Source organism: Cetorhinus maximus, chromosome 26 (genome assembly GCF_964194155.1).
Source record: "Cetorhinus maximus chromosome 26, sCetMax3.hap1.1, whole genome shotgun sequence".
NCBI classification, from domain to species: Eukaryota; Metazoa; Chordata; class Chondrichthyes; order Lamniformes; family Cetorhinidae; genus Cetorhinus; species Cetorhinus maximus.
This window is the reverse complement of record NC_135904.1, coordinates 36,109,957-36,136,158: the sequence shown is the minus strand read 5'-3', so window position 1 is coordinate 36,136,158 and position 26,202 is coordinate 36,109,957. Positions and strand designations below refer to the sequence as shown.

At 45.4% G+C, this 26,202-nt stretch overlaps 1 protein-coding gene across 2 annotated transcripts in view; it reads left to right on the top strand.

Annotated features, from left to right (window-relative positions):
* Nucleotides 1–26,202, top strand: part of adamts17 (ADAM metallopeptidase with thrombospondin type 1 motif, 17) — a 582,619-nt gene that overhangs the window by 527,902 nt on the left and 28,515 nt on the right. For both annotated transcript variants that reach the window (XM_078530484.1, XM_078530485.1), the window contains exon 21: nucleotides 14,553–14,705. In XM_078530484.1, the coding sequence (XP_078386610.1) occupies nucleotides 14,553–14,705 (153 nt within the window). The remainder of the gene's footprint in view (nucleotides 1–14,552; nucleotides 14,706–26,202) is intronic.

Here is a 26,202-nt window from a genome sequence, read left to right as displayed (position 1 = left end):
TCTAGCAGCTATGAGGGCCTCCCGAGCACACCTGCCTCATCTGGCCAGTGCGAGGGTCTCATCACCATCATCGTCGCCTTCGAGAACTTCCTCACCGTCGATGTACTCCTCATTGGAGCAGACATCGAATTCCTGCATCTCCCCCTCAGCCAGCTCCATTTCCCATTGCAGCACCAGGTTGTAAAGGGCACAGCAGCCAACAACGATGCGTGACACCCTCTGCGGACTGTTTTGCAGGGCTCCACCAGACTGATCCAGGCACCAGAACCTCATCTTCAGCACCCCGATGGTCTGCTCCATCAAGGTGTGAGCTGCTGCATGAGCCTCATTGTAGCGTCACTCTGCTGCAGTCTGAGGCCGCCGCACGCGTGTCATCAGCCACATCCTCTGTGCGTAGCCCTTGTCCCTGAGGAGCCAACCCTGCAGCCTCTGGACCCTGGAAGATGTCAGGGATCTGTAACTCACTGAAATTGTAGGCGTCGTGCACACTCCCTGGGAACCATGTGCAAGACCTGCAGGATGCGCTTGTGGTGGTCGCACACCAGCTGCACATTCAGTGAATGGATCCCTTGCAGTTGACATAGTTGACCACGTATTGCAACCAAGATCTGAGTGCCTTGTGAGTGCAGTCAATGGTGCCCTGCACCTGTGGGAAACCCGAGATCTGGGCAAATCCAATCGCTCTTGCATCCCGGCTCTCCTGGTCCCGGGTGAAATGCATAAAGTTATGTGCCTTCATGAAGATGGCATCCATGACCTCATGGATGCATTTGTGTGTGGAGGCTTGTGATATCCCACAGAGGTCACCTATTGAACCCTGAAAGGAGCCACTGGAGGTCCTCCATGTACACATGGCGCCAAATCCTGCAGTAGCTGGCAGTAGTGACTGACCAGTTCCCTAGACATGCGCAGTCTTCGGCAACTCTGGTTCTTGCCATCTGCAGGAATGAAAGACGGCGTCTATAGACTCTGGGCCTAGCTAGGCGTCGACCAGCGACAGCTCACTGTGGCTCTTCAGCGGCATGTGCGGAAGCCCCAGTTGCCCCTTCTTCCTGAAGGTGCTGCTCCTCTCTCTGCGCAGCCAGGCGCCTCAGTCACTCTATTCTCCATTGTCTTCGCTCTCTGTACGCCACAAGGCATACAGCTAGTTCACCAGGCTCCATGATCCTGATGTACTCCTCTCGCAGGGTGAAAGAGAGAGACGTGTGGGTTAGCTTGAGTGTACGAAAATCCTCTCTTGGTTAAGTCTGAAGGCCCCTTCCTGAAGAATGCTGGCCATCACTTGTATGGCCGGAGATTAGTGCACCAAATGTCTGCCCGAAACCCCAGCTTCCTCCGCCCCGCTCCACCTGACCGATTGGCAGCAGCTTCACCCACTGGACTGCAGGCTGTGCTCTCAGCTCAGGCTCAGGCATTCCCCTAGCCTGCACTGCAAGGCTGCACTGTTAGCTTGAAACCACAATATGATTGAATTCTTCATCAAGATGGAGGGTGACATTGTTGATTCTGAGACTAGGGTCCTGAATCTTAATAAAGGAAACTACGATGGTACGAGGCGCGAGTTGGCTAAGATGGATTGGGAAACGTTACTTAAAGGGATGTCGGTGGATAGGCAATGGCAAACATTCAAAGAGCGCATGGGTGAACTGCAACAATTGTTTATTCCTGTCTGGCACAAAAGTAAAACAGGAAAGGTGGCTAAACCATGGCTTACAAGGGAAATTAGAGATAGTATTAGATGCAAGGAAGAGGCATACAAATTGGCCAGAAAAAACAACAGACCTGAGGATTGGGAGCAGTTTAGAATTCAGCAAAGGAGGACCAAGGGATTGATTAAGAAGGGGAAAATAGAGTACGAGAGTAAGCTTGCAGGGAACATAAAAACTGACTGTAAAAGTTTCTATAGGTACGTGAAGAGGAAAAGATTGGTGAAGACAATCAAGTACACTCAGAAACAGGGGAATTTCTAATGGGGAACAAAGAAATGGCTGACCAACTAAATACATACTTTGGATCTGTATTCACAAAGGAGGACACTAATAACATACCAGAAATGTTGGGGAACACAGGGTTTAGTGAGAGGGAGGAACTGAAAGAAATCAGTATTAGTAAGGAAATGGTGTTGGGGAAATTAATGGGATTGAAGGCCAATAAATCCCCAGGGCCTGATAATCTACATCCCAGAGTACTTAAGGAAGTGGCCCTAGAAATAGTGGATGCATTGGTGGTCATCTTCCAAGATTCTATAGACTCTGGAACAGCTCCTACAGATTGGAGGGTAGCTAATGTAACCCCACTATTTAAAAAGGGAGGCAGAGAGAAAACAGGGAATTGTAGACCAGTCAGCCTGATGTCAGTAGTGGGGAAAATTCTAGAGTCCATTATAAAAGATTTAATAGCTGAGCACGTGGATAACAATGGCAGAATTGGACAGAGTCAGAATGGATTTATTAAAGGGAAATCATGCTTGACAAATCTACTGGAATTTTTCGAGGATATAACTAGTAGAGTTGATGAGGGGAGCCAGTGGATGTGGTTTATTTGGACTTTCAGAAGGCTTTCGACAAAGTCCCACATAAGAGATTGGCATGTAAAATTAAAGCGCATGGGATTGGGGGTAGTGTATTGAGATGGATAGAAAACTGGTTGGCAGACAGGAAACAAAGAGTAGAAATAAAAGGGTCTTTTTCCGAATGGCAGGCAGTGACTAGTGGGGTACCACAAGGATCAGTGCTGGGACCCAGCTATTCACAATATATATTAATGATTTAGATGAGGGAATTAAATGTAATATCTCCAAATTTGCAGATGACACAAAGCTGGGTGGGATGGTGAGCTGTGAAGAGGATGCAGAGATGCTTCAGTGTGATTTGGACAAGCTGAGTGAGTGGGCAAATGCATGGCAGATGCAGTATAATGTGGATAAATGTGAGGTTATCCATTTTGGTAGCAAAAACAGGAAGGCAGATTATTATCTGAATGGCTATAAATTAAGAGAGGGGAATGTGCAACGAGACCTGGGTGTCCTTGTACACCAGTCGCTGAAGGTAAGCATGCAGGTGCAGCAGGCGGTAAAGAAGGCAAATGGTATGTTGGCCTTCATAGCCAGAGGATTTGAGTACAGGAACAGGCAGCTTTTGCCCCCCCTTGCCCAAAGTCACATCAACCACAGGGCAGCCTTTGCCCCGCCTCCCCGCCCCAACACGCCTCACAAGCACTCCGCAATGTTACAGTGCACTCACCTCTAAGTCCCCTTCAAAGTGCAGCCCGCCAAGTGCGCACTTTTTATACGCTGCTCCGAAACACGTACGCCGACATGGGTGGACGACCCTGTGAGGGGGGGATGAGTCCAGCGGGCTGGCCTTACAGTGATATGCTGACATATTACAATGAGGTTCCCGATGTCCAAGGGTGGGAAACGCATCCCACCATCAACAGGCCGAGCGGACAATCACAAACTGGTTTCACCACGTTGTGAAACCGATTTTTGGCCTTCTCACTATTTTGTCTGCTCACACTAGCGAACACGCCTGACACCAGCGGGCATGGACGATTCCGCCCATGATATAAAAAGGGCTGTTCTGCTTTATTCCAAGAGTCTGTTTGCGAATCTCAGGTGAGGAACTGATCAGTTTGAATTTCCAACAAACACTTAAGATTAACTAGAAATTTTGCAAAAATAAGAGATTAGTAAAGACCCAAAAGGGCAACTGTGGTTTGGCTATATTGTCTTCCAATGCTGAATGTGATAGAGCAAACTAGATTGAGATTAAATGAGAACTCAAAGTGCAAAATAAGATAATCGCTAAAAGTGTAAAAAATGTTATTGTAAATTCAGCTCCATACTGTGTCAGTTAACCTTCATAAGAAAATCTGCTGCAATATAGAATTCCCTGTGCTGACTCCAGGCAAAGGCATATAAATGTAGAATAGAAAGGGTTTAGTGATTATGTTGCTTAGAATCTGTGTAGTATTAGGGAGTAGGTGGAAATCCTTTAGCAATTTTTTAAATTAATTCATGGGATGTGGGCGTCACTGGTTAGGCTAGCATTTATTGACCATCCCTAAATACCTTTTAGACAGTGGTGGTGAGCTGCCTTCCTGAACCACTGCAGTCCATGTGGTGTAGGAATACCCACTGTGATACTAGGGAGGGAGTTCCAGGATTTTGACCAAGCAACAGTGAAGGAACAGCGATATATTTCCAAGTCAGGATGGTGAGTGGCTTGGAGGGGTGTGTCTGCTGCCCTTGTTCTTCTAGATGATAGTGGTCATGGGTTTGGAAGGTGCTGTCTGAGGAGTCTTGGTGAGTTTCTGCAGTGCATCTTATAGATGGTACACCTTGCTGCTACTGTGTATTGGTGGTGGAGGGAGTGAATGGCTGTGAATGGGGTGCCAATCAAGCGGCTGCTTTGTCCTAGATGATGTCAAGCTTCTTGACTGTTGTTGGAGGCATCCAGGCGAATGGAGAGTATTCCATCACATTCCTGACTTGTGCCTTGTAGATGATGGCCAGATTTTGGAGAGTTACGAGGTGGGTTATTTACCACAGAATTCCCAGCATCTGACCTGCTCTTGTAGCCACAGTATTTATATGGCGAGTCTGGTTCAGTTTCTGGTCCCCAGGATGTAGATAGTGGGAGATTCAGTGATGATAATACCATTAAATGTCAAGGGGCGAAGCGTAGATCATCTCTTATTGGAAAAGGTCATTGCCTAGCACTTGTGTGGCGTGAATGTTACTTGCCACTTGTCAGCCCAAGCCTGGATATTGTCCAGGTCTTACTGCAGTTTTCGGGTGCTGTTCCAGCCATGCCCTCCTATACTCTTCTTTGAATCAAGGCTGATCCCCTGGCTTGGTGGTAATGGTAGAGTGAGGGATTTGTCGGGCCATGAGGTTACAGATTGTGGTTCATTCTGCTGCTGCTGATGGCCCACAGCGCCTCATGGATGCTTAGTCTTGAGTTGCTAGATCTGTTCGAAATCTATCCCACTTAGCACAGTGGTAGTGCCACATAACACGATGGAGGGTATCCTCAATGTGATACATATCAGGACTACATCGCAGAATGTCGCCGAAATCAACCCATCGAGATCGTGTGGACAATGATGACGCATCAAGGTCCCCACATTAAACAAAGTCACACGTAGGCTTCTACCAGGGTCCATTTGCCAAGTCCTGTAGTGATGGATAATTGGCAACGGGGACAGGGCTGTGAACCTGCGAGTCCCGAGTCCTGAATCTGCACACAGGCTACATAGACATGAAGGCCGTTAAACGCCTGTGTTGGAACAAAGGTGTCTTTGGGCAGCAGCATCTGTGACTGAACCATCCTCTTCAGGATATACCCTCTGCTCACCCCAAATGGGAAGGGGGCAAGTTAAGGTGCCCTAAAAATAGGCTGTCCTACTTTCTCCTGGCTGGGGAACCACACTCTGTGGGATCATCATCTTTGTGGTCAAAGAGAAAAAACTTTATATTTTGCAACTTGGAATGTTAGAACACTCATAAGTGACCATCTGGAAAGAAGAACTGCAATCGTAGCGCCTGAGTTATCAAGACTCCAAATTGATATTGCCACCCTCAGTGAGACCGGCCTTCCTAAAGAGGGGCAGCTGAAGGAACAAGGAGAGAGCTAAACCTTTTACTGGAAAGGAAACACTGTCCACGGAGTTGGATTTGCATCTGGAATAGAACCTTTGATGTGCTGTCGGAATTCCCCAATTGTATAAGTGCAAGACTTCACCAATAGCTCAGCTGTAACCAATATGTAACCAATAAGGAAAAAAAGATTATCCTTCTGAAGCTTTTAATGCTAGAGTTGGCTGTGACTCCGATGTCTGGAGCGGAACTATTGGGAATAATTTGGTGAGAAAAGCCAATGCAAATGGTGTCCTCCTGCTGACAAAGTGTGCTCAGCATGGCCCCATTATAACAAACACCCTCTCCTGCCAGAAGGACAAATACAAATCACATGGAGGCATCCTAGATCAAAGCACTGGCATCTCCTGGATTATGTCATTGTTCAGGTCAAAGATGTAAGTGATGTCTGTATCACTGAATCCATGCAAGGGACTGATGCCTGCTGGACAGATCACAGACTTGTTCAATCAGTGATGAACACCCAGCAACACCAAGACATCACAAGGCCCAGAAGTCCAAGAGGAAGAAGATCAAAGTCTCAGCCCTAAAGCAGCCCGAACAAAGAGAGGAATTCCAAGTGCAGCTCACAACCAATCTGGAAAATCTTCACACATGCAACTCAAATCCAGAACAGTGAGACCAAATAAAGTCAACTGTACTAGATTCATTTACCCAGACCATTGGGTTCAAGCATCATTGTCACCTGAACTGATTGGACAAAAATTATGCTGAAATATGTGACCTCCCGGAACAAAAATGAACAGCCTTTATAGCCTGGCGAACAACCCACAGTTGCAAGTCAAGAAGGCAGCATTTGAACAGCTCAAGGCTGACGTCTAAAAACAAAACTGTACTATAAAGAACATGTGGTGGGAAGAGAAAGATCCAAAGATCCAACAATATGCTGACAACCATGACATTTGTGGCTTTTTTGAAGCCACCAGGGCCATCTATAGACCAAGGACAAATGGACAAAATCCCCTTTGCTCACAGGATGGTGTCACTTCTTAAGGATGCTAATGCGACCTGTCAATGCTGGAAAGAACATTTTCAACAACTCCTCAACAATGAATCTACACTGGCAGCTGATACTCTCCAGGCTATCCCCAGTACCCTGTGGTAGAATCCATGGGTGAACCACCATCGATGGGAGAGCTGCAACAAGCAATCAAATGGATGGAAGACAACAATGGTTTTCTAGTTGAGGTCTTCAAAGCTGGTGGATCTTTGCTCCCATCACAACTCCATGCACCTGTCCTAAGGATCTAGGAGGGAAAAGAACAACCCCTCCCCCACCAACACCTCCCCCCCGCCCCGGCCCGCCGACTTCAGGAATGTGACAATTGTAACTATCTTCAAGAAGGGGGATAGATCAAACTGAGGAAACTATCGAGGTATTTCCCTCTTGTCCATAATAGGGAAAATCCTGACACACATTCTCCTGAATCACTGACTTCCCATGGATGAGGAAGGATGAGAGTGTGATTTTCAACCTTCCATAGGAAACTCTGACATGGCCTTTGTTGCTAGACAAACCCAAGGAAAATGTCGAGAACAACACTGGGAACTCATCAATGCATTCATCGACCTGACCAAAGCAATGATTCAGTAAATCACGAGGCTCTGTGGATTGTGCACCAAAGATTTGGATGCGCAAGAAACATCAGCACAATCCTGCGACTGCTTCATGGTGATACGCCTGCAGTTGTCTGGAGTGGGAGTTCAGAAACAGACCTTCCAAATTTGGCAGGTGTCCAGCAAGGCTGTGTGATAGCCCCCATATTAATTACAATCTACCTGACAGTGGCTGGTCAACTGCCCTCTGGTATGAGTATTAAATGCCGCCTATGTGGAAAACCCTTTAACCTCAGTTGCCTCCGTGCCAAAATTAAACTAACCAACATAGACATCCACAGTTTGCAGCTGACTGCAGCATCATGGCTCACTCTGTACCTGATATTCAAGCCACTCTCAATGGCTTCCATTTTCATACACGAGACTTGGCCTGTCCCTGAATGTTGCCAAAGTAAAACTTATATATCACCCCAGACCTGGTCAGCCAAATATTGCACCTCTCATATATGTTGAAGGAGAGACTGGAATATATTGAGCATTTCCCTTACCTTGGCAGCCCCCTCTCTCAAGAGGCCACCATTGTCAAGCCAGCCTACTACAAACTACAGCAGCAAGTGTTTGACAACAAAGACCTCCACAAGTCAACAAAATGCCTAGTTTACAGAGCAGTTGTTGCCACCAAACTCCTGTACTGCAGTGAGACCTGGACTGTGTATCAACAACACATAAGAACATGAGAGAAATTCCATCAGCAATGCCTCCATCGAATCCTCCACATTCAAAGGGAGGAGGTCGAGCTAACCTTTTGTTTTTCTTGAAACCAGCTCCTCAAACATCCAGGCAAACTTCTGCAAAATCAACTACAGTGGACTGAACACTGTACCTGGTTGGCTGAAAACCATCTCCCCCTCGATGTCTTGTTACCTCAACTCTCAAATGGCCAATGTTCCAGGGGAGGACAAAGAAAAGCCTTCAAAGACACTCTGAAGCTCTCTTTGTGTCAGATTTTACATTAATGACTGGGTTGAGCTTGCTACAAATCATTTAAAATGGCGACAATTTGTCCATCAAGCTGCATCTTGCATTGAGTCCAAACACCTTAATGATGAGGCAGAGCAGTGGCAGAGAAGGAAGCGAAACCTGCGCTCCAGATCCCACTCCCGCCTGGGATATCCCGCCACATGTCCAAAGATCTGCGGGTCAAGAATCAGCTTGTTCAGTCACATGAAGACCCATGGCAGCGTAGACGTCATCTTCGAACCAAGAGATAGCTGATGCCAACGACGATGACATTGCAAACTAAACATTGGGTAAGATATCAGGGATGAGACTTTTGCACAAATTAGTGCAGTCTACAAAGGCAAAAGAGTTGGAATAATGGGGGACATTAAATATCATAGACTGGGATAAGAAAATAGTTTGCAGTTAATATAGGGGTGGACTTTTCAAATGTACCCAGAGTGGTTTCCTTAATAAAAGTAGAAAATACTGGAAACACTCAACAGATCAGACAACACGTGGAGGGTCGGGGGGTGGGGGGTGGGGGGGTGCAGATTTTATGGAGCCCCAAGAGTGGTAAACTTGACATTGACTTAATTAGACAGGATGCAAAATTTTGATTTCCAGACGGTGGGTTGAGATACATGGATACATTCAGCAGCGTCCTTGCGCTTGTCAAGCCTTACGTCAGCCTGTAATGCTTATAATACATTTGCATGGTATGAATAATCATTAGCGTAAAACTTTTTAAAATGATGCCCTACCTTCAAGCTAAAGTCAACGGCGCACGAGGAACTCGTGGCACCCGGTTCACATTTGTTTACAGGTGGCATTCTCCAGTCGGCTTTGTGCAGTTGTGTCTGAGGTCAGCAAGTTTCCTTGTTGAACTCGGTGGCACAAGGGAGGGGAGGAGGAGAATGGCAGCTTGCATGGAGGCTTAGGATCGGCAAAGGTGAGTCGGTGGTGAGGGGGGTTTTGGAGTGGGGTCCATGGGGGAGTAGAAGAGAGATCAAAGGGAGCACAGATGGAGGGGCCAGAGGCATGGAGGAGTGAAGTGGGAAAGGCTTGGTATCCTGGGTGTGGTGGGGTTGCTGGGGAGAGTCAGTCAAAGTAAGAAAATGAGGGACCTAAAGGGAGGTGTCAGTACTGTCCACATGTGGGTCCACCTCAGGGTGTCGGCTAGCAGAGTTACAGAGATTCGAATTCATCTACAACATTTCAATTATCCCCACTGAGAGTGATCTCGGCCAATGTCCTATACAATGCACAGAAGGGAGGGCCAGCTGAGTCTGCAAGTTCAGCCAGGTCCCACAGAGTGGCGAGTGCAACACTGGACACTAGCTTGAACTTTCAATAAAGAAGAAACAAAAAAACACAATTGTTTCTTCCACAATAAAGGAAATGTCCCTGTAACCATCAATATGTGCCAACCATGAGGGGTGCCAGTACAATTAGCTCTCTGACTACTCTAGTCTCAACTAATAATGATAATGCACACACAAATAAAGTGAAACCAATGTAATGTGAAATACATAGTGAAATTTAATTTTGAAAAACACCTTTGTGCTCTCAAGTCTTATGTTAATGGCAAATTACCTGGTGAGAATATGGAACTCACTTCCACATAGAGTCGTTGAAGCAAATAACATAGTTGTATTTAAGGGGAAGCTAGATAAACACAAAGGAGGAAGGAATAGATGCTTATAGAGTTTTTTGAAATAAGGTGGGAGAAGACTTATTTGGAGAATAAATACTGGCATAGACCAGTTGGGCTGAATGGTCTGTCTGTGATTCTATTAAATTGTAGCACACTTCCTATAAATAAATTGTTTAGGACCTTTTCTGTCATTCAGACAGTAATTGTTTTTCCATATTAGCTTCTGAATTGTATCACTGGTCTCCCTGTGACCTTATGCCAGAGCAGAAGGACATGCTCAGGCTGGATGTGACGTTTGGATCTGGACACATTGCTCAGAACATTCACATTGGGGCACATAAATCATGGTGTTGTGAAAAGAGTAAATGCATTTTTGCTAGCATGAAAAATGATCAGAGTTATGCCCAACACAGACTCTGGAAAAGACCTCTCATGATGCTCCTCCAGAATGTGCTATTGCCCTGTTAATACCAGTGATAACAGAAAGAGCCAGTGAGAAACCAGCATTCCTTGCCACCAAAACTGTGATAGACCTGTTGCACAAATGCTGCTAACCACAGAACAGCATAAAGGCAGCTTGGCTACGCCTGGATAGAAGGATTCACACTGCTCACTGCCACTTTAACTTGCATTTATATATCACATAGAAAAACATCCCAAGGCGCTTCATCTCTGGAGCAAACTGAAAGCCAAGCCAACAAAGGCTTATTAGGATGGTGTGATCAAAGACATGGGCTAATTTTAAGGACATCTTAGAGGAAGAAAGTGAGGTGGAGATGAGAGAGATTCAGCATAAGACCAAGGCAACTGAAGGCAGGCCTCCATTGGTTGGACAAAGGGGGTTGCACAAGAGGCTGGAATAACAGTAACAGAATTTGGGGGAAGGATTTGTAACACTGGAGATTGTTTCAATGATAGGGAGGAACAAGGTAGTGGAGGGATTTAAATATGGGTATGAGAATTGGAGTATTTGGGCCAGTTTGTGCTATGAATAACTCATCTGAGTGTTATTGTTACATTTCTTCTCTTTATATTCAAAATAACCTCATAAAAATGCCAAATTTCACCAAGTACACATCCAGTCCTTCACATGAAGGAGGTTACATTTTCAATTGCAGGTTTTTTTTGACATTTTGCAGTTTGATGCTTTTATATGTCACCTCCCTTACCTGTGATGGCAGTCCATACGATAATAGAGTTTACAGCAATGTTAAATCCTCTGCTAACTCTACAATTGACCAGATTTATTGTGCCAGCATTTTTTTCAGCCTCAGGCAAAAGCACACGATGAAAAGAAACGGCTTTGTCTATCATGACCATTTCATCTTTATGCACATTTAGTAATTTCTGAGTAAAGCAATCATTAATGGATTTTTAATGATGCTAGCTGGAATCTGAGTGACAGTTTGTTGTATCAATACCAGTCAGTGTACCATAGCTAAGACTGGCAGATTTCCAAAGCTGCTTGGCCAATTGCTGCACTCTGATGCTGGTCCCAGCATTGAGACTGATTGTGGGATGATTGATTGAGAAAAGTCTTAATTCAAGGCAGGTCAGTGGGATAAAACAAAACACACAGATTCTGAAAACCTAAAACTAAAACCTAAGTTGCTGGAAATACACAGCGGATGGTCGGCATTTAAAAGTTAAAAAGAAAACGGGATTAATGTTCCAGGTGGCGGTTTGGCGAAGGGAGTGAATTTGTTGCATTCCCCACTAAATTTTAGATAACTGGCAAAAGAGCCAGAGATGGCATGAGGAGAATTTTACTCAGTGTTATTATAGGAGCTGCAATGCGCTGCTAGAAAGGGCGGTGGAAGCAGGTTCAATGGGAACTTTAAAAAGGGAACTGGATAAATACTGGGAGGGAAAAAATTTTGGAAGAAAGAACAGGGGAGCGGAGCTAATTGGAGACTTTTTCAAAGAGCCAGCAAAGGCTCAACGATAGACTGAATGGCCTCTTTTTGCACTCCATGATTATCTATTAAATTAATTGAGATGCTATATAATATCACATTGAGTTAAAACCATCTTTCTTGTTGCTGGAAAAGCTCAGTAGGTCTGGCAGCATCGGTGGAGAAGAGCACAGTTGATGTTTCGAGTTGAGGACTCGAAACGTCAACTCTTTTCTTCTCCACCGATGCTGCCAGACCTGCTGAGTTTTTCCAGGTATTTCTGTTTTTGTTTTTGTTTTTGATTTCCAGCATCCGCAGTTCTTTGCTTTTATTTCTCATTGCTGATTTGATTGACACGCTAACCATTTAGAATCCAGCTTTTCACTCCTGGCTTTGTCCCTGACATCAGTAAACAACTTCTGCCTTGCTCTGTGAAGCGATATTAGAAAGAGTTTTATTTGATGCTAAATTCACTCCCTGTGGACTAATAATTTATGGCAATGAAACTGAAAGTCCTAATTTACTCCTCATTTAAAGAGATTAAAAATGAACACCACCACACAGTGAGTAACCAGACAATCACAGCCTGATTAAGACTGGCCCATTCCCAATGGGAAAACCTTTCAATGCCTGGGACACTCATGAGTTATGGGTTTTTCGCATAAAATACTCTTGCTTTTCAGACACTATGTCCTGAAATGCACCCAGCAAGTGTCACAAACACACACTGATATCAGTTTTTTATTTCCAATTTGTGTATTTAACTGAATTCAAATTCTCAAGCTGCTACGTGAACTCGTGTTTCCTGACTGTTAATCCAGTAACGTCACCAGTATGCTACCAGTGTTGTGTATTGTGCGTGAGTTAACACAGTAGAAATGAGATCTAATAGTTTTTTGTCAGTGGGTCATTAAAACTGTACACAGGCAGTCTACAAAACAACTAAAGCGTTGGGATGTATAGCGAGGGGTGTGACATCTTAGTCAAAGGACGTGGCACTGAAGGTTTGCCTGGCCTCATGAGGCTGTCACCTACACCTTGCAAAAACCTGATACAGGCTCTAAAAAAGCTGACAACTTTAGAATTTTGAGGCCTAATTCAAAGCCAATGAAATGAAAAGAAGCAGCTGTAGAGGTTTTGTAACTTAAACTATTAAATTATGCAACATTCCTCAAAGCCACCTCCCCTCAACCCTGTTAATACCAGCTCTCAGCTCCCCAACTCCCTCAATTAATACCGTATCTCTGGGCCTGGGCTCTGCTGCTTTTGCTACTTTAAAGATAGTGTGTAAATACAAGTTATTGTTTTAGTAGCAAGCACCAAAACTGATAGTGGGCATTTTTCAGAACAAACATATAAAGAAGGCACTGGGCGGAATTTTCCATCCCTGTTGGTGTCGGGCATGGTGGGTGTGAGGGGACAATACAGCAGGAAGGCCAAATAACGGTTTCACACCGTCGTGAAATCAGTTTGCACTCACCGCTCCGTTCAACAATGGCGGGCTGCATTTCCCGCTGCCGGACATTGGGAATGTCATATTAAGACATCCGCATTTCATTATAAGCCCTGCTCACCGGAATCATTCCCCACGCTGGATCATCCTGGCACAATCACGCCAACGTGTTTCACAACTGTACATAAGCGACGTGCACTTGGCGAGCTGCACTTCACTCGGGACTTTGAGGTTTGTTTGCCCACCGTGTTTCAGTCAGCACTTGCGGTCATCAGCACCAGGCTTTGCAGACAGCACCACATCACTTTTAGGGGCCTCCGTGGGCAGGCCTTTACTTGCGAGACCAGCCACAAGGTGGGGGTGTCTTTTCGATGGCGGCAGGGATATGGTTTGCCTGGGAAAGGGGGAGAAGTGACCTCAAGCCAGGGAAGAGGCTGCAAGGCTAGGGCATTACTGGGTAAGGGGGGGGGGAGGTGCGGGTGAGCGGTATCCCAGTGTGTGTGGGGACACATGTTTATCTGTGCAGCGGTCTCAAGAGGGTGAGGGCTGAGGAGGCAGTCTCCAGAGGAGATGAGGCCAGGTGGAGATGTGAGGGTGTGTGTGTGAGAGCGAGTTGAGTGGTGATGTCCCTTGAGCTGACAGTGAGTGAGATGCCAGCGAATATGTGATGGGCTTGTGTGTGTGAGAGTTAGAGTGATGACGCCTTACCCTGGCAGAATGGATGAGATCATTCATCCTCTTTCTGCACCGGATGGCGAAACTCTTCTGTGCAGCGTTGGCACTGACCACCTCTGCCACTGCCTGCCAAGCTGGAGTGGTGACACTGATGGGCCTCCTGCAGCCAGAGTGGGTGTAGAGGACATTGCGGTGGGCTCCACCAGTGTCCAGAAGGTGTCCCAGGAATCGGGGGGCTGCAGTCTTCTTGCCTTTTGAGGCCATATCTTCTGTGCAGCAGCCCTGGGCTGGAAGCGCTGAGAGGTGTGCGCCTTGCTGCACTTTAAATATGGTGCCAGGCGTGAGGAAGCGGCGAGGTGACAGTGTGGCGGGCGAATCGGAGGCTGCCCGCCAGCGAAACGGCGTGTTTCCCGGGAATGCCTGGTTAATGAGGTGGGATTGGGATGATTTGGCGTGAAAACATGCCATTGTGGCCAACAGGTAAAACGTCCTTTTTCCCACCCATCACCACACTTTGTGCAAATCTGGGATGATTCTGCCCATTGTTTATATGGATAGACTAATTTTATTAGTGAGTAGAATCCTAGGATGAGCACATGGAAAAATGGAAACATTATGAGAATTGAAATATTAACTGTGATCAATTTCCTACAGTGCTCTACAGACTGTGGTCGAGGAGTCCACCTAAGGACAGTGAATTGCACTAATCCACAAAGCAAGTGTGATCTTGCAACTAAACCCAATGAGGAGGAGGAGTGTGAGGACCACACAAACTGTTACAAGTGGCAGACAGGAGAATGGTCAAAGGTCTGTAACTCTATTCCTACCTGTTGTTGCACCTGTGTGGTAACATATTACCACAGTTACATTGTCTTGCATTTGTTAATGGTGCCCACTTTAATCTAGTATAAGTTTGTAGTCCCAATTTGTAACTATACAGCAGGCACAGAAATAGTGAAGTATTTGCATTTTTACAACCTACCTGCATCATGGTCATTTTCCAATTTATACATTTGTACATTTAACTGAATTCAAATTCTTAAGTTGGGATTTCAACTCTTGATTTCTGATTATTAGTCTAGCAACACACATTACTGGGCCCCAGTGTAGGGTGAATGTATGTGAACTGACAGTTTTGGTGGATGGGTTATTAAAAATGTTCACAGGCAGTCTAGAAAACAACTAAAGTATTGGGATGTAAAGTGAGGGCTGTGACATCTGAATCAAAGGACATGCACTGAAGTTGTACCTGGCCTGATGAGGCTGCACCTGGATTATCACCTGGAGCTTTGGTCTTCATGTTACAGGAAAGCTGTATAAACAGAGGAGAGCTTCAAGATTGATCCCTGAATTTACAGGCTGAGTTATAATGAAACTTAGTCAATCCTGGGACATTATTTAGATTGATTTCTCCAGGCCAAAGCACAACTGTTGTCGCTCTTCCAATCTTTATAGAGTTGATAAAAGGAATTTGTTTTGGAGTGACTTGAAAGATCTTTGGAGGAAATCTGGGAGTTTTATTTGAGATCAGAAGGTTATTGATTATTCTCTGCGTTCATGAGCCTTTTACAGCATGTGCTTCAATACAAAGAGTATCCACTCCTTCATTTCTAACAACGAAAGCGGAAAATGCAGCAGCTGTTGTTTGAATCTATGAAAGACGTGAAGAAACCAGATCTACAAAGGACCAAGAGAAACAGATTTCCATTGCCTCATGAAAAGGCATTTGGGAGATCAAGGCATTAATAGTCATTTCAATACAAGAGGGCTGCAGATTGTGAAGAAAGTGCGACCATAAAGATCTGAAGGAAGTTAATGAATGTAGAGTGGGATCAACTTCAAAAGTGCAGAAAGGGCTGGATCATCTATTTTAGTGACGTTGCTTGAGGGATCGTGCACAGAGATCTTTTACATCCACCTGAGAGGGCAGATTGTCTCATCCAAATGACAACGCCTCTAAACATCACCCATCTCCTTCCCTGCCTCATCCGACCTATTTCTGAAACCCTCATCCATGCTTTTCTTACCTCCAGTCACTATGAATCCAGCGCTCTTTTAGCCCGGCTCCCATGTTCCACCCTTTAAAAACCTCAGCTCACCCAAAGCTCTGTTGTCCGTATCCCTATTTGCAGCAAATCCCCTTCACCCATCACTGTTGTGCTCGTTGACTTACATTGGCTCAGGCTCTGGTAACACCTCAAATTTAAAATTCTCATCCTAATGTTCAAATCCCTTCATGACCTTGCTCTTTTCTATCTCTGTAACCTCCTGCAGCCCGATCACCTTCCGAGATATCTGCATTCCACCATTTCTGGATTCTCCACCAAGACACTGTGCCCCCTCCCCAGAATTTGACATTCACCCTCTCCCATTGAGTTACCCATTCATCAGACACTCTGCTCTCCCCTCATGTGTGTCTACACTAAGGGGAGGATTTTCCCCTCGTCAGTCGGGCTCGGCAGGGGTGGGTGGGGGCAGTCGGGAAGCTGACCACCGCCCACTATCAGGGCCGGACCGCGATTTCACGCGGGCCAATTAAGGCCCGCCCAGCGTGAAACACGCGTGGCAGCGCTCAGCACTGCCTATGTTGGGGGAGGAGGAGGACGGGAGCACAAGTTCACACATGCATGCGGGTGCGCGCTGGAAAAGCTCCCTGAGGCACAGAGCAGCCTCAGGGAGATGAAGAGTTTAGAACATTAAAAATAAAGATTTTAAAAATGTTATAAAACACATCCCCTCATGTGACTCTGTCACATGAGCAGGGACACGTTATTAATGAAATGTTAAAATGTTAATTTTATTTTTATTTGCTGTCGGAAACCTCACCCCGCCTGTGGATTAGGTTTCCTGAAAAATGCAAAGGCCGCTTGGCCTTTTCGCCTGCCCGCTAACTGTAAGGTTGAACGGGCAGCGAAAAATTTATTTTAATTATAGCTTTAATGACCTTAATAGGTCTTTTAATTGTCAGCAGGCGCGCTGCCAATTCAGGCGTCCGCCGACGGAAATATCGCGCGAGTGTAAGATGGCTTCGGGATGCTCGCCAGATGTCATCGCGTCTCATTTTACTCTCGGTCGGGTTGGGTGCGCGCCCGCCCGATGAGCGTTATATTCTGGCCTAAATGTTTACAGCAGAAAGTATTTTCTAGACATGGGGGAGAATTTTATCACCTCGAACAAGTGAGTTTGGGGAAGGCGGGGTCTTAAAATTTTCTGAACTTTCAACGAAGGGCACAACCCGGCTCCAAGGCGCCCAGCCGGGGGTTTAACAGAGACACATTTGGAGGTGAGTGAGAAACGTATTCACTGAAGTTTGGGATTTATTTACTGTGGGGGCCAGGTAGTAATTCAGGCAATTTGCACCCTTAGGAGACTTTAATGAGGTGTTTAGAAATTGCTTTTAACTTTGCTCCAAATCTAACATGTGCCACATGGGTTTCCCAGGGCTTGAGCTTCAGCAGCTCAGGTGGGTATTTAAACTTATCACTGGAGGTTTTCAACTGACAAGATCAGGGTGCAAGGCATGGTGGACCTGCTTGACAACAGAGGAGGAAGACTATCGCTATCCAAAGTATCAATGACATGGGTGTAGTGGGATCGGCACAAACACAAAAGATGGGACACGGGGAGGAGAGATACACGGCAGGGGGAGGGATTGACAGAATCACAGAATCTTAATGGCACAGAAGGAGGCCCATCATGTCTACACCGGCTCTCCAAATGAGCATTATGACCTAGTGCCATTATCATATCCTTGCACATCGTTCCCATTCAAATAATCATCTAATGCCCCCTTGAATACCTCGATTGAACCTGCCTCTACCACATTTCCAGGCAGCGCATTCCAGACCCAAACTTCTCGCCATGTGAAAAAGTATTTTTCTCACGTCATATTTGCTTCCTTTGCAAATCACTTTAAATCTGTGCCCTCTCGTTCTTGATCCTTTTACGAGTGGGAACAGCTTCTCCCTATCTATCCTGTCCAGCCCCCTCATGATTTTGAACATCTCCATCAAATCTCCTCTTAGCCCTCTTCTCTCCGAGGAGAACAATCCCAACCTCTCCAATCTATCCTCATAGCTGAAGTTTCTTATCCCTGGAACCATTCTTGTAAACCTCTTCTGCACTCTCTCCAATGTGTTCACATCCATCCTATAATGTGGTGCATCACCTCACACTTCTCCACATTGAACTTCATCTGCCACCTATCTGCCCACTCCACCAACTTGTCTATGTCCTCTTGAAGTTCCACACCGTCCTCCTCACAGTTCACAACACTCCCAAGCTTTGTATCAACTGTAAACTTTGAAATTATCGCCTGCACACCATGATCTAGATCATTAATATACATCTGGAAAAGCAAGGGTCCCAATACCGACCCCTGAGGAACTCCGCTACAAACCCTCCTCCAACCTGAAAAATATCTATTGACCATTACTCTCTGCTCCCTATTTTTCAGCCAATTCTGTATCCACTTTTTTACTGTTCCTTTTATTCCATGAGCAATAACTTTTCCCACAAGTCTGTTGTGTGACATTGTATCAAATGCCTTTTGAAAGTCCATATCTACCACATCAACAACATTACCCTTATCGAGCTTTTCTGTTACCTCTTCGAAAAACTCCAGCAAGTTGGTTAAACACAATTTCCACTTTAGAAATCCATGCTGGCTTTTCTTTATCAACCCATATTTTTCCATGTGACTATTAATTCTATCCCGAATAATTGTTTCTAGGATCCTGCCCACCACTGAAGTTAAACTGACTGGTCTGTAATCGCTGGGCATATCCTTACAACCCTTTTTGAACAAAGGCATAATGTTTGCAATTCCCCAGTCCTCTGGCACCCCCTTGAGTCTAGGGGAGACTGAAAAATTATGGCCAGTGCCCCTGCAACCCCTACTCTCACTTCCTTCAATATCCTTGGATGCATCTCATCCAGTCCAGGTGCCTTGTCAACCTTAAGTACCGACAGTCTGTTCAACACTTCCTCCTTATCAATTTTGAACCCTTCTAGTGATAGTTTCCCCTTCTGTCACCATGGCCTGGGTAGCATCTACCTCCTTGATAAAGACAGATGCGATGTATTCATTTAATACCTCAGCCATGGCCTCTTCATCCATGTGTAAATTCCCTTTTAGGTCCCTATTCAGCCCCATTCCTCCTTTTACCACCTTTTTACTATTTATATGCCTATAGAAGACTTTGGGATTCCCCTTTATGTTGGCTGCCAGTCTTTTCTCATAATCCCTCTTTGCTTCTCTAATATGCTTTTTCACCTTCCTTCGGAACCTTCTGTATTCCTCTTGGTTCTCAATTGTATTTTCTACCTGATACCTGCTGTAAGCACACTTTTTCTTCTTGATCTTAATTTCTATCTCCTTTTTTATACAGGGAGCTCTGGATTTGTTTGCCCTGTCTTTCCCTTTCAATGGAATATACCTTGACTGTGCCCGAACCAATTCTTTTTTGAAGGTAGCCCATTGTTCAGCAACAGATTTCCCTGCCAATCTTTCGTTCCAGTCTATCTGGCCCAGCTCCGTTCCTGCCCTATCGAAGTCAGCTCTCGTCCAGTTAATTATTCTTACCCTGGGTTGCCTATCGTCCTTTTCTATCATCATCCTAAAATGTACAATATGATGATCACTGTCTCCTAAATGTTTCCCTGCTGACACTTGATCTACTTGGCCCACCTCATTTCCAAGAACAAGTCCAATAATGCGTCTTGTTGGATTGAACACGTACTGCCGTAGAAAATTTTCCTGAACACAATCCAGGAACTTTTGCCCCTCTTCGCCCTGTACACTACCACTGTCCCAGTCTAGAATCAGGTAATTAAAGTCACCCATTATAACTACTCTATAATACTTGCATCTCTCTGTAATTTCCCTGCAGATTTGTTCTTCCACGTCCTTCTCACTAGTTGGTGGTCTGTAGACTACACTGGGCAATGTAATTGCACCCTTTTTGTTCCTTAGCTCTATCCAAATTGATTCTGTCCTTGAACCCTCTGGGATATCCTCTTTCTCCAGCACTGCAATGCTCTCCTTAACCAATACTGCCGCCCCTCCTCCTTTCCTATCTTTTCTGAACACCTTGTACCCGGGAATATCTAACACCCAGTTCTGCCCTTCCTTGAGTCAGGTCTCTGTTATCGCCACAACATTATATTTCCACATGGCAATCTGCGTCTGTAACTCCCCTGCATTCACATACATGCATAGTAACTCTGATTTAGATTTTGTTACTTTCTCCCTCACCCCGACTTCACCTAATAACTTACTATTCTCTACACTAGTACTATCTGTCCCTCCCAGTATTTTGTACATCCTGGTATTCCTCTCTAATATTTTCCCTTGGTTCCCACACCCCTGCCGAGTTAGCTTAAAGCCCTCCCAACAGCACTAGCAAAACGGCCTGCAAGGAACACAGTCCCAGCTCTGTTCAGGTGCAACCTGTCCAGCTTGTACAGGTGCCATCTTCCCCAGAGCCAGTTCCAGTGTCCCAGGAATCTAAAGCCCTCCCTCTTTCCAGCATCACCATCTTTCCAGCCACACATTCATGTGCCTTATCCTCCTATTTCTGTACTCAGTGGCACGTGGCACTGGGAGTAACCCGGAGATTACTACGTTTGAGGTCCGGCTTGCTAATTTTCTACCTAGCTCCCTAAATTCTGATTGCAGGACCACACCCCCCTTCCTACCTCAGTCATTGCTACCAATGTGAACCACGACCTCTGGCTGTTTACCCTCCCCCAGAAAAATGTCCTGCAGCCGCTCTATGACATCCTTGACCTTGGCACCAAGGAGGCAACAAACTATCCTGGAGATACCTCTACGCCCACAGAAACACCTGTCTGCTCCCCTAACCAATGAATCCCTTATCACTATTGCTCTTCCTTTCTTCTCCCTCCCCTCCTGTACAGCCGAGCTGCTCGTAGTGCCACAAACTTGGCCCCGATATCACTCTTCTGAAGAACCAGCACCCTCACCAGCTTCCAAAACGGAAAACCAATTTGTGAGCAGGACCCCAGGGGACTCCTGCACTACCTGCCTACTTCTTTTGGTCATAAAAACAAAAAACTGCGGATGCTGGAAATCCAAAGCAAAAACAGAGACAGAAATACCTGGAAAAACTCAGCAGGTCTGGCAGCATCGGCGGAGAAGAGTACAGTTGACGTTTCGAGTCCTCATGACCCTTCAACAGAACTAGTTCTGTTGAAGGGTCATGAGGACTCGAAACGTCAACTGTGCTCTCCTCCACCGATGCTGCCAGACCTGCTGGGTTTTTCCAGGTATTTCTGTCTCTGTTTTTGTTACTTCTTTTGGTCCCCCATTCCCCCTCTGTCTCCAGGCCCTTAAGCTGCAGTGTGACCACCTCTCTGAACGTGCTATCCACGTAGCCCTCAGCCTCGCGGATGCACTACAGTTCAACCCCACTGTGACTATGGTTCCCAATTCTGGGCACCCGAAGGTTGTGAGGGGGAGGGTTAAATGGTGGGGGGGGGCGGGGGGGGGACGGAATAAGGAGCTTGGAAACAGGAGAAGCACCAGGGCCCATGATTCCTCTCCCTGGTTCTAGGGGGAGGAACACAGGTGGGTGGGTGGGCGGAGTGACAAGGCTGAGGTCACAGGGAGGCACTACCCATGACACAGGATTTACAGGCAGAGGCTTAGCTTCACTGATCTCTCAGAAGAGCAGTGCTTCTGCAGGCAGAGGTTGTTACAACAGGCGATGGCAGACATCTGAGGACCTGCTCCCTGCTGGACCTGGTTATCATTATCAGTGCCTGTAAAAGTGACCATTGACCTGAGCTGTTTTACCTTCGATATTTCCAGGGCATTGCTGACAACAGGATCCCCCTGTCAGCTGCTCAGAAGTTCAGAAGGCAGGTGATGGGTGGATTATTTGCCAGTGTCAGTAACTTTGTCATTTCCCCTGTGATGACAGTTGCCTGAATGTGTGGGCACTTTGATTCACCTCTCTGGCTGGATTCCCACAGCTGCAGGGTGCCATCAGTTGAACACACATGGCAATCCAAGCACCACCATGGCAAGCAGGATATTTCATAAAGCTGAGGGTGTTCACCAGGCAGTGTGCAACTGGTCTGCAACCACAAGGAGAGTTTCATTCAGGTGTGCACCAGATTCACTGGGAGTTGCGATGATGCCTTCATACCAACTTTCCAGACTTTTCATTCCAGGAAGCGGTGTTATGGACTCGTAGGAGACAGGGAATACCCCCTGCAAACTTGATTCATGACCCCCACAAGGAATCAATGAGGTGAAGGAGCTCTGCAAAGAGAATCACATGACCACAGATCATTAAGTCACTTCCTACATTGCTTTCATAACCTGGGCACAGTGCTCCTGCTGCTCACCTCCTCAGCTACCCCGTGCCTTCCTTGTTGCTGCTCAATACTGTGTCCCTCTTCCTCCAGAATGTATCCAGCAGTAATTCCAGAGAGGCGTCACTTAATCTGGGTGCTGCCCTGGCCCTGTGTCCACCATCGGCCCTGAACATCTCCAAGTTCTATTTGTGGACTGTCCCTTTTGAGATCATGTCCTCCGGGTCAGCATCATGACTGTTATGTAGCTTCGAGGCACAAAGCCCAGACATCAAATTAATTGGCACAGTTGAGTTGAAATTGCAGATGCTGACCTGTTGTATTGACTTCTGGAATTCACTCATACAATCCCACCCATTCCTTGTTTGGTAGCTGCCTTCCTGTTAATATTTCTCAGTATCTTCAAAATGCAGAGGTGGGCCTCTTTTTTGCCTCATAGTGGCTTATTTTCCAGCTGAGTGGTTAGCTAGGCTACTTCAGAGGGCATTAGGAGTGCATTGCATAATGTATATGTAGAGCTAAGTGCTTCCGTGGGTCAAGTTCCCTTTACTCAAGGGCGTTGGTGAGCCAGTTGAGTCTTCAAAGACCACCCAGAACATTTTACGGCCATTTTTCCTGAAGTTAGCCCACAAATTCCATAAGGGTTCTCAAAAGCCTGATCATGAGTTAGTTATGTGTAAAGTAATGCAAGGTACACTATGAGAACCACATTGAATATGTATATGCTATAGGAAGCTACGTGCTCATTTAAAACAAAACCTGATAGTGTTTTAAGTGGTCCAGTCAGATCTGTCAGCAGATGGTGAACTAATTGTCCGTCAAATCCTTTCAACTCCTCGACCTCTGGATTAAAGGAGCAGAGATGATAGCCGTATCAGGGTAACAGCCAGGAAACAGCGAGAGAGTAATGGTTTTATTGGGGACTGGGACATCAAAGCTGCAGAAATATTTTGATGAACGGAAGACCAAAGGATAGATGTTTGAGATTTTAAAAGTGCAGAACTGAGTATATCCTCACTTTAATGCTGGACCCTTCGCTTTAATTATGTGACCTTTGGCACATTTTATGCCTTGCAAGTATTTTTCATAATTAGTCGAGTGGAGCGTTTATTTATAGGGAAACACATTACTGTCTATAATTAATGTAACATAGGGCTTGATCTTGTACTTTGGAGAGCTTTGAGTGACACAGTCTTGGAAATAATGTGCTGTGTATTTTTATTAGTCTATTAAGCATATTTAATTTTTGAATTAAACCAATTACCAAGCACACAAATTAAACCGAACTCCTATTTCTCGAGGAATAAATTTCAATGAAATGCCCTTCAAGCTACCGAGTCAACAAATGAAACAACCCAAACTCCTTAAGCTTGGTACTTATAACCAATCAGCACCACTTGTAGCAGCATCAACAACAACTGTCCTTATATGTGGGGGAACAGTAATGTCACTGGACCAGTAATCCAGCAGGCTAGTATATGCTCTGGGGATATGAGCTCAAATCCTACCATGGCAGATAGAGGAATTTAAATTCAATTAATAACTCTGGAATTGAAAACTGGTCTTGGTAATAGCAACCATTTTTTTTAGTTGCAAAAAACCATTGGTTAACAAATGTCCTTTAGGGAAGGAAATCGGCCATCCTTACCTGGCCTGGCCTACATGTGACTCCAGATCCACTCCAGATAATGTGGTTGACCCTTAACTGCCCTCTGGAATGGCGTCGCAAGCCAATCAGTTTAAGAGCAATTAGGGATGGCACCAAGTGCTGGCCTTGCCCACACCCCATGAAAGAATCAGGAAAAATAAAACATCTTAAGGCTCAGAGGAGCCTAATCAAATAAGAATTTGACACCGAGCCACAGGTGGGGATATTAGGACAAGTTGATCAAAGGGGTAGGTGTTAAGGATCAGCTTAAAGGAGGAAAAAGAGGCAGTCAGGTTTAGGAAGGTATTCCAAAATTAGGGCCCATCATGGCTATCAATGGCGGAGAGAAGAAAAATATGGATGCACAAGAGGAGGAGCACAAGATCTCCGAGGTTTGAAGGGTTGAAGGATGTTACAAAGATAGGGAGTGGTGAGGCGATGGAGGGATTTGAAAACAAGGTTTAAAATGTGAAAATCGAAGGATTTCCAAATGGGAGCCAATGTAGGTGCATACAAGGGCACAGAGTGATGGTGCGAGATCATAAGATCGTAAGAAATAGGAGCAGGAGTAGGCCATACAGCCCATCAAACCTACCTACCATTCAATAAGGTCACGGCTGAACTGATTGTGGCGTTAACTCCACTTTCCTACCTGTCCCCCATAACCCTTGACTCCCTTGTCAATCAAAAATCAATCTAACTCAGTCTTGAATATATTCTATGACCCAGACTCCACTGTTCCCTCTGTGGAAGAGAATTCCAAAGACTCACAATCTTCTGAGAGAAGAAATTCCTCCTCATCTCCATCTGAAATGGGGGACCCCTTATTTTTAAACTGTACCCCCTAGTTCTAGATTCCCCCATGAGAGGAAACATTCTCTCAATATCTACCCTGTCAAGCCCCCTCAGAATCGTGTAGGTTTCAATGAGATCACATCTCATTCTTCTAAACTCCAATGAGCATAGGCCCAACCCGCACAGCCTTTCCACATAAGATAACCCCTTTACCCCAGGAATCAGTTGAGTGAACCTTCTCTGAATTGCTTCCAATGCAATTATATCCCTTCCTAAGTAAGGAGACCAAAACTGTACACAATACTGCAGGTGCACTCTCACCAATAAGCTGTACCATTGTAGCAGGCTGCCCTACTTTTATACTCTACAGCCCTTGCAATAAAGGTTAACATTCCATTTGCCCTCCTAACTATTTGCTGTACCTGCATGCTAGCTTTTTGTGATTCACAAACAAGTTGGGGACAACCAGATTCCTCTGTACTGCAGCATTCTACAGTCCCTCTCCATTTAAATAATATTCCTATTCTTTCTGCCAAAGTGGACAACCTCACATTTTCCTACATTATACCCCATCTGCCAAATTTTTGCTCACTCATTTAACCTGTCTATTTCCCTTTGCAGACTTTTTGTATCCTCACAACTTGCTTTCCTATTCAACTTCATATCATCAGCAAATTTGGCCACAATACAAATGGCCCCTTCACCCATGTCATTAACATAGATCAGAAATAGCTGAGGTCCCGGTGCTGATCCCTGTGACACCCTGCTGGTTACATTTTGCCAACTTGAAGATGATCTATTTATCTTGACTCTGTTTGCTGGTAGTTAGCCAATCCTCTATTCTAATTTATTACCCAAAACACCATGAGCTCTTATCTTGTGCAGTAATCTTTTATGTGGCACCCTATCAAACAGCTTTTGGAAATCCAAATACACTACAACTACTGCTTGTCACATCCTCAGAGAACTCTAATAAATTCATTAAACACAATTTGTCTTTCATAAAACCACACTAACTCTGCCTAATTGCATTATGATTTTCTAAATATCCTGCTACTATCTCCTTAATAATGGATTCTAGCATTTCCCAATGACAGATGTTAGACTAACTGGCCTATATTTTCCTGATTCCTGTCTCTCTCCTTTTTTGAATAGTGGTGTTACATTTGCAGTTTTCCAATCTACTGGGACATTTCCTAAACTAGGAATCTTCAGAATATTACCAATGTCAGGCGCTGACATCATCCTAACCTGCACTCCAAGACAGCTCAGTTTAATATGACTATGAGGGTGAATGTTCAGTGTTTACCTTACAATAACTTAGGGGGTTCGGAGCATCCCCCTTTGTGAGTGATCCATGGCCACTTCTTCAAAGGAGGCCCTCAAGCTTGCCCAGTCACCCGATAGTTCTGCTGTTCCATAAGGCTCTGTTGATTTTGAAGGCTGCACAGATGGGGTTAAAACTAGGGGAGCAATCATTACCACTTTGAGGAATCAGTGTTGCTTGAGTGGACATAA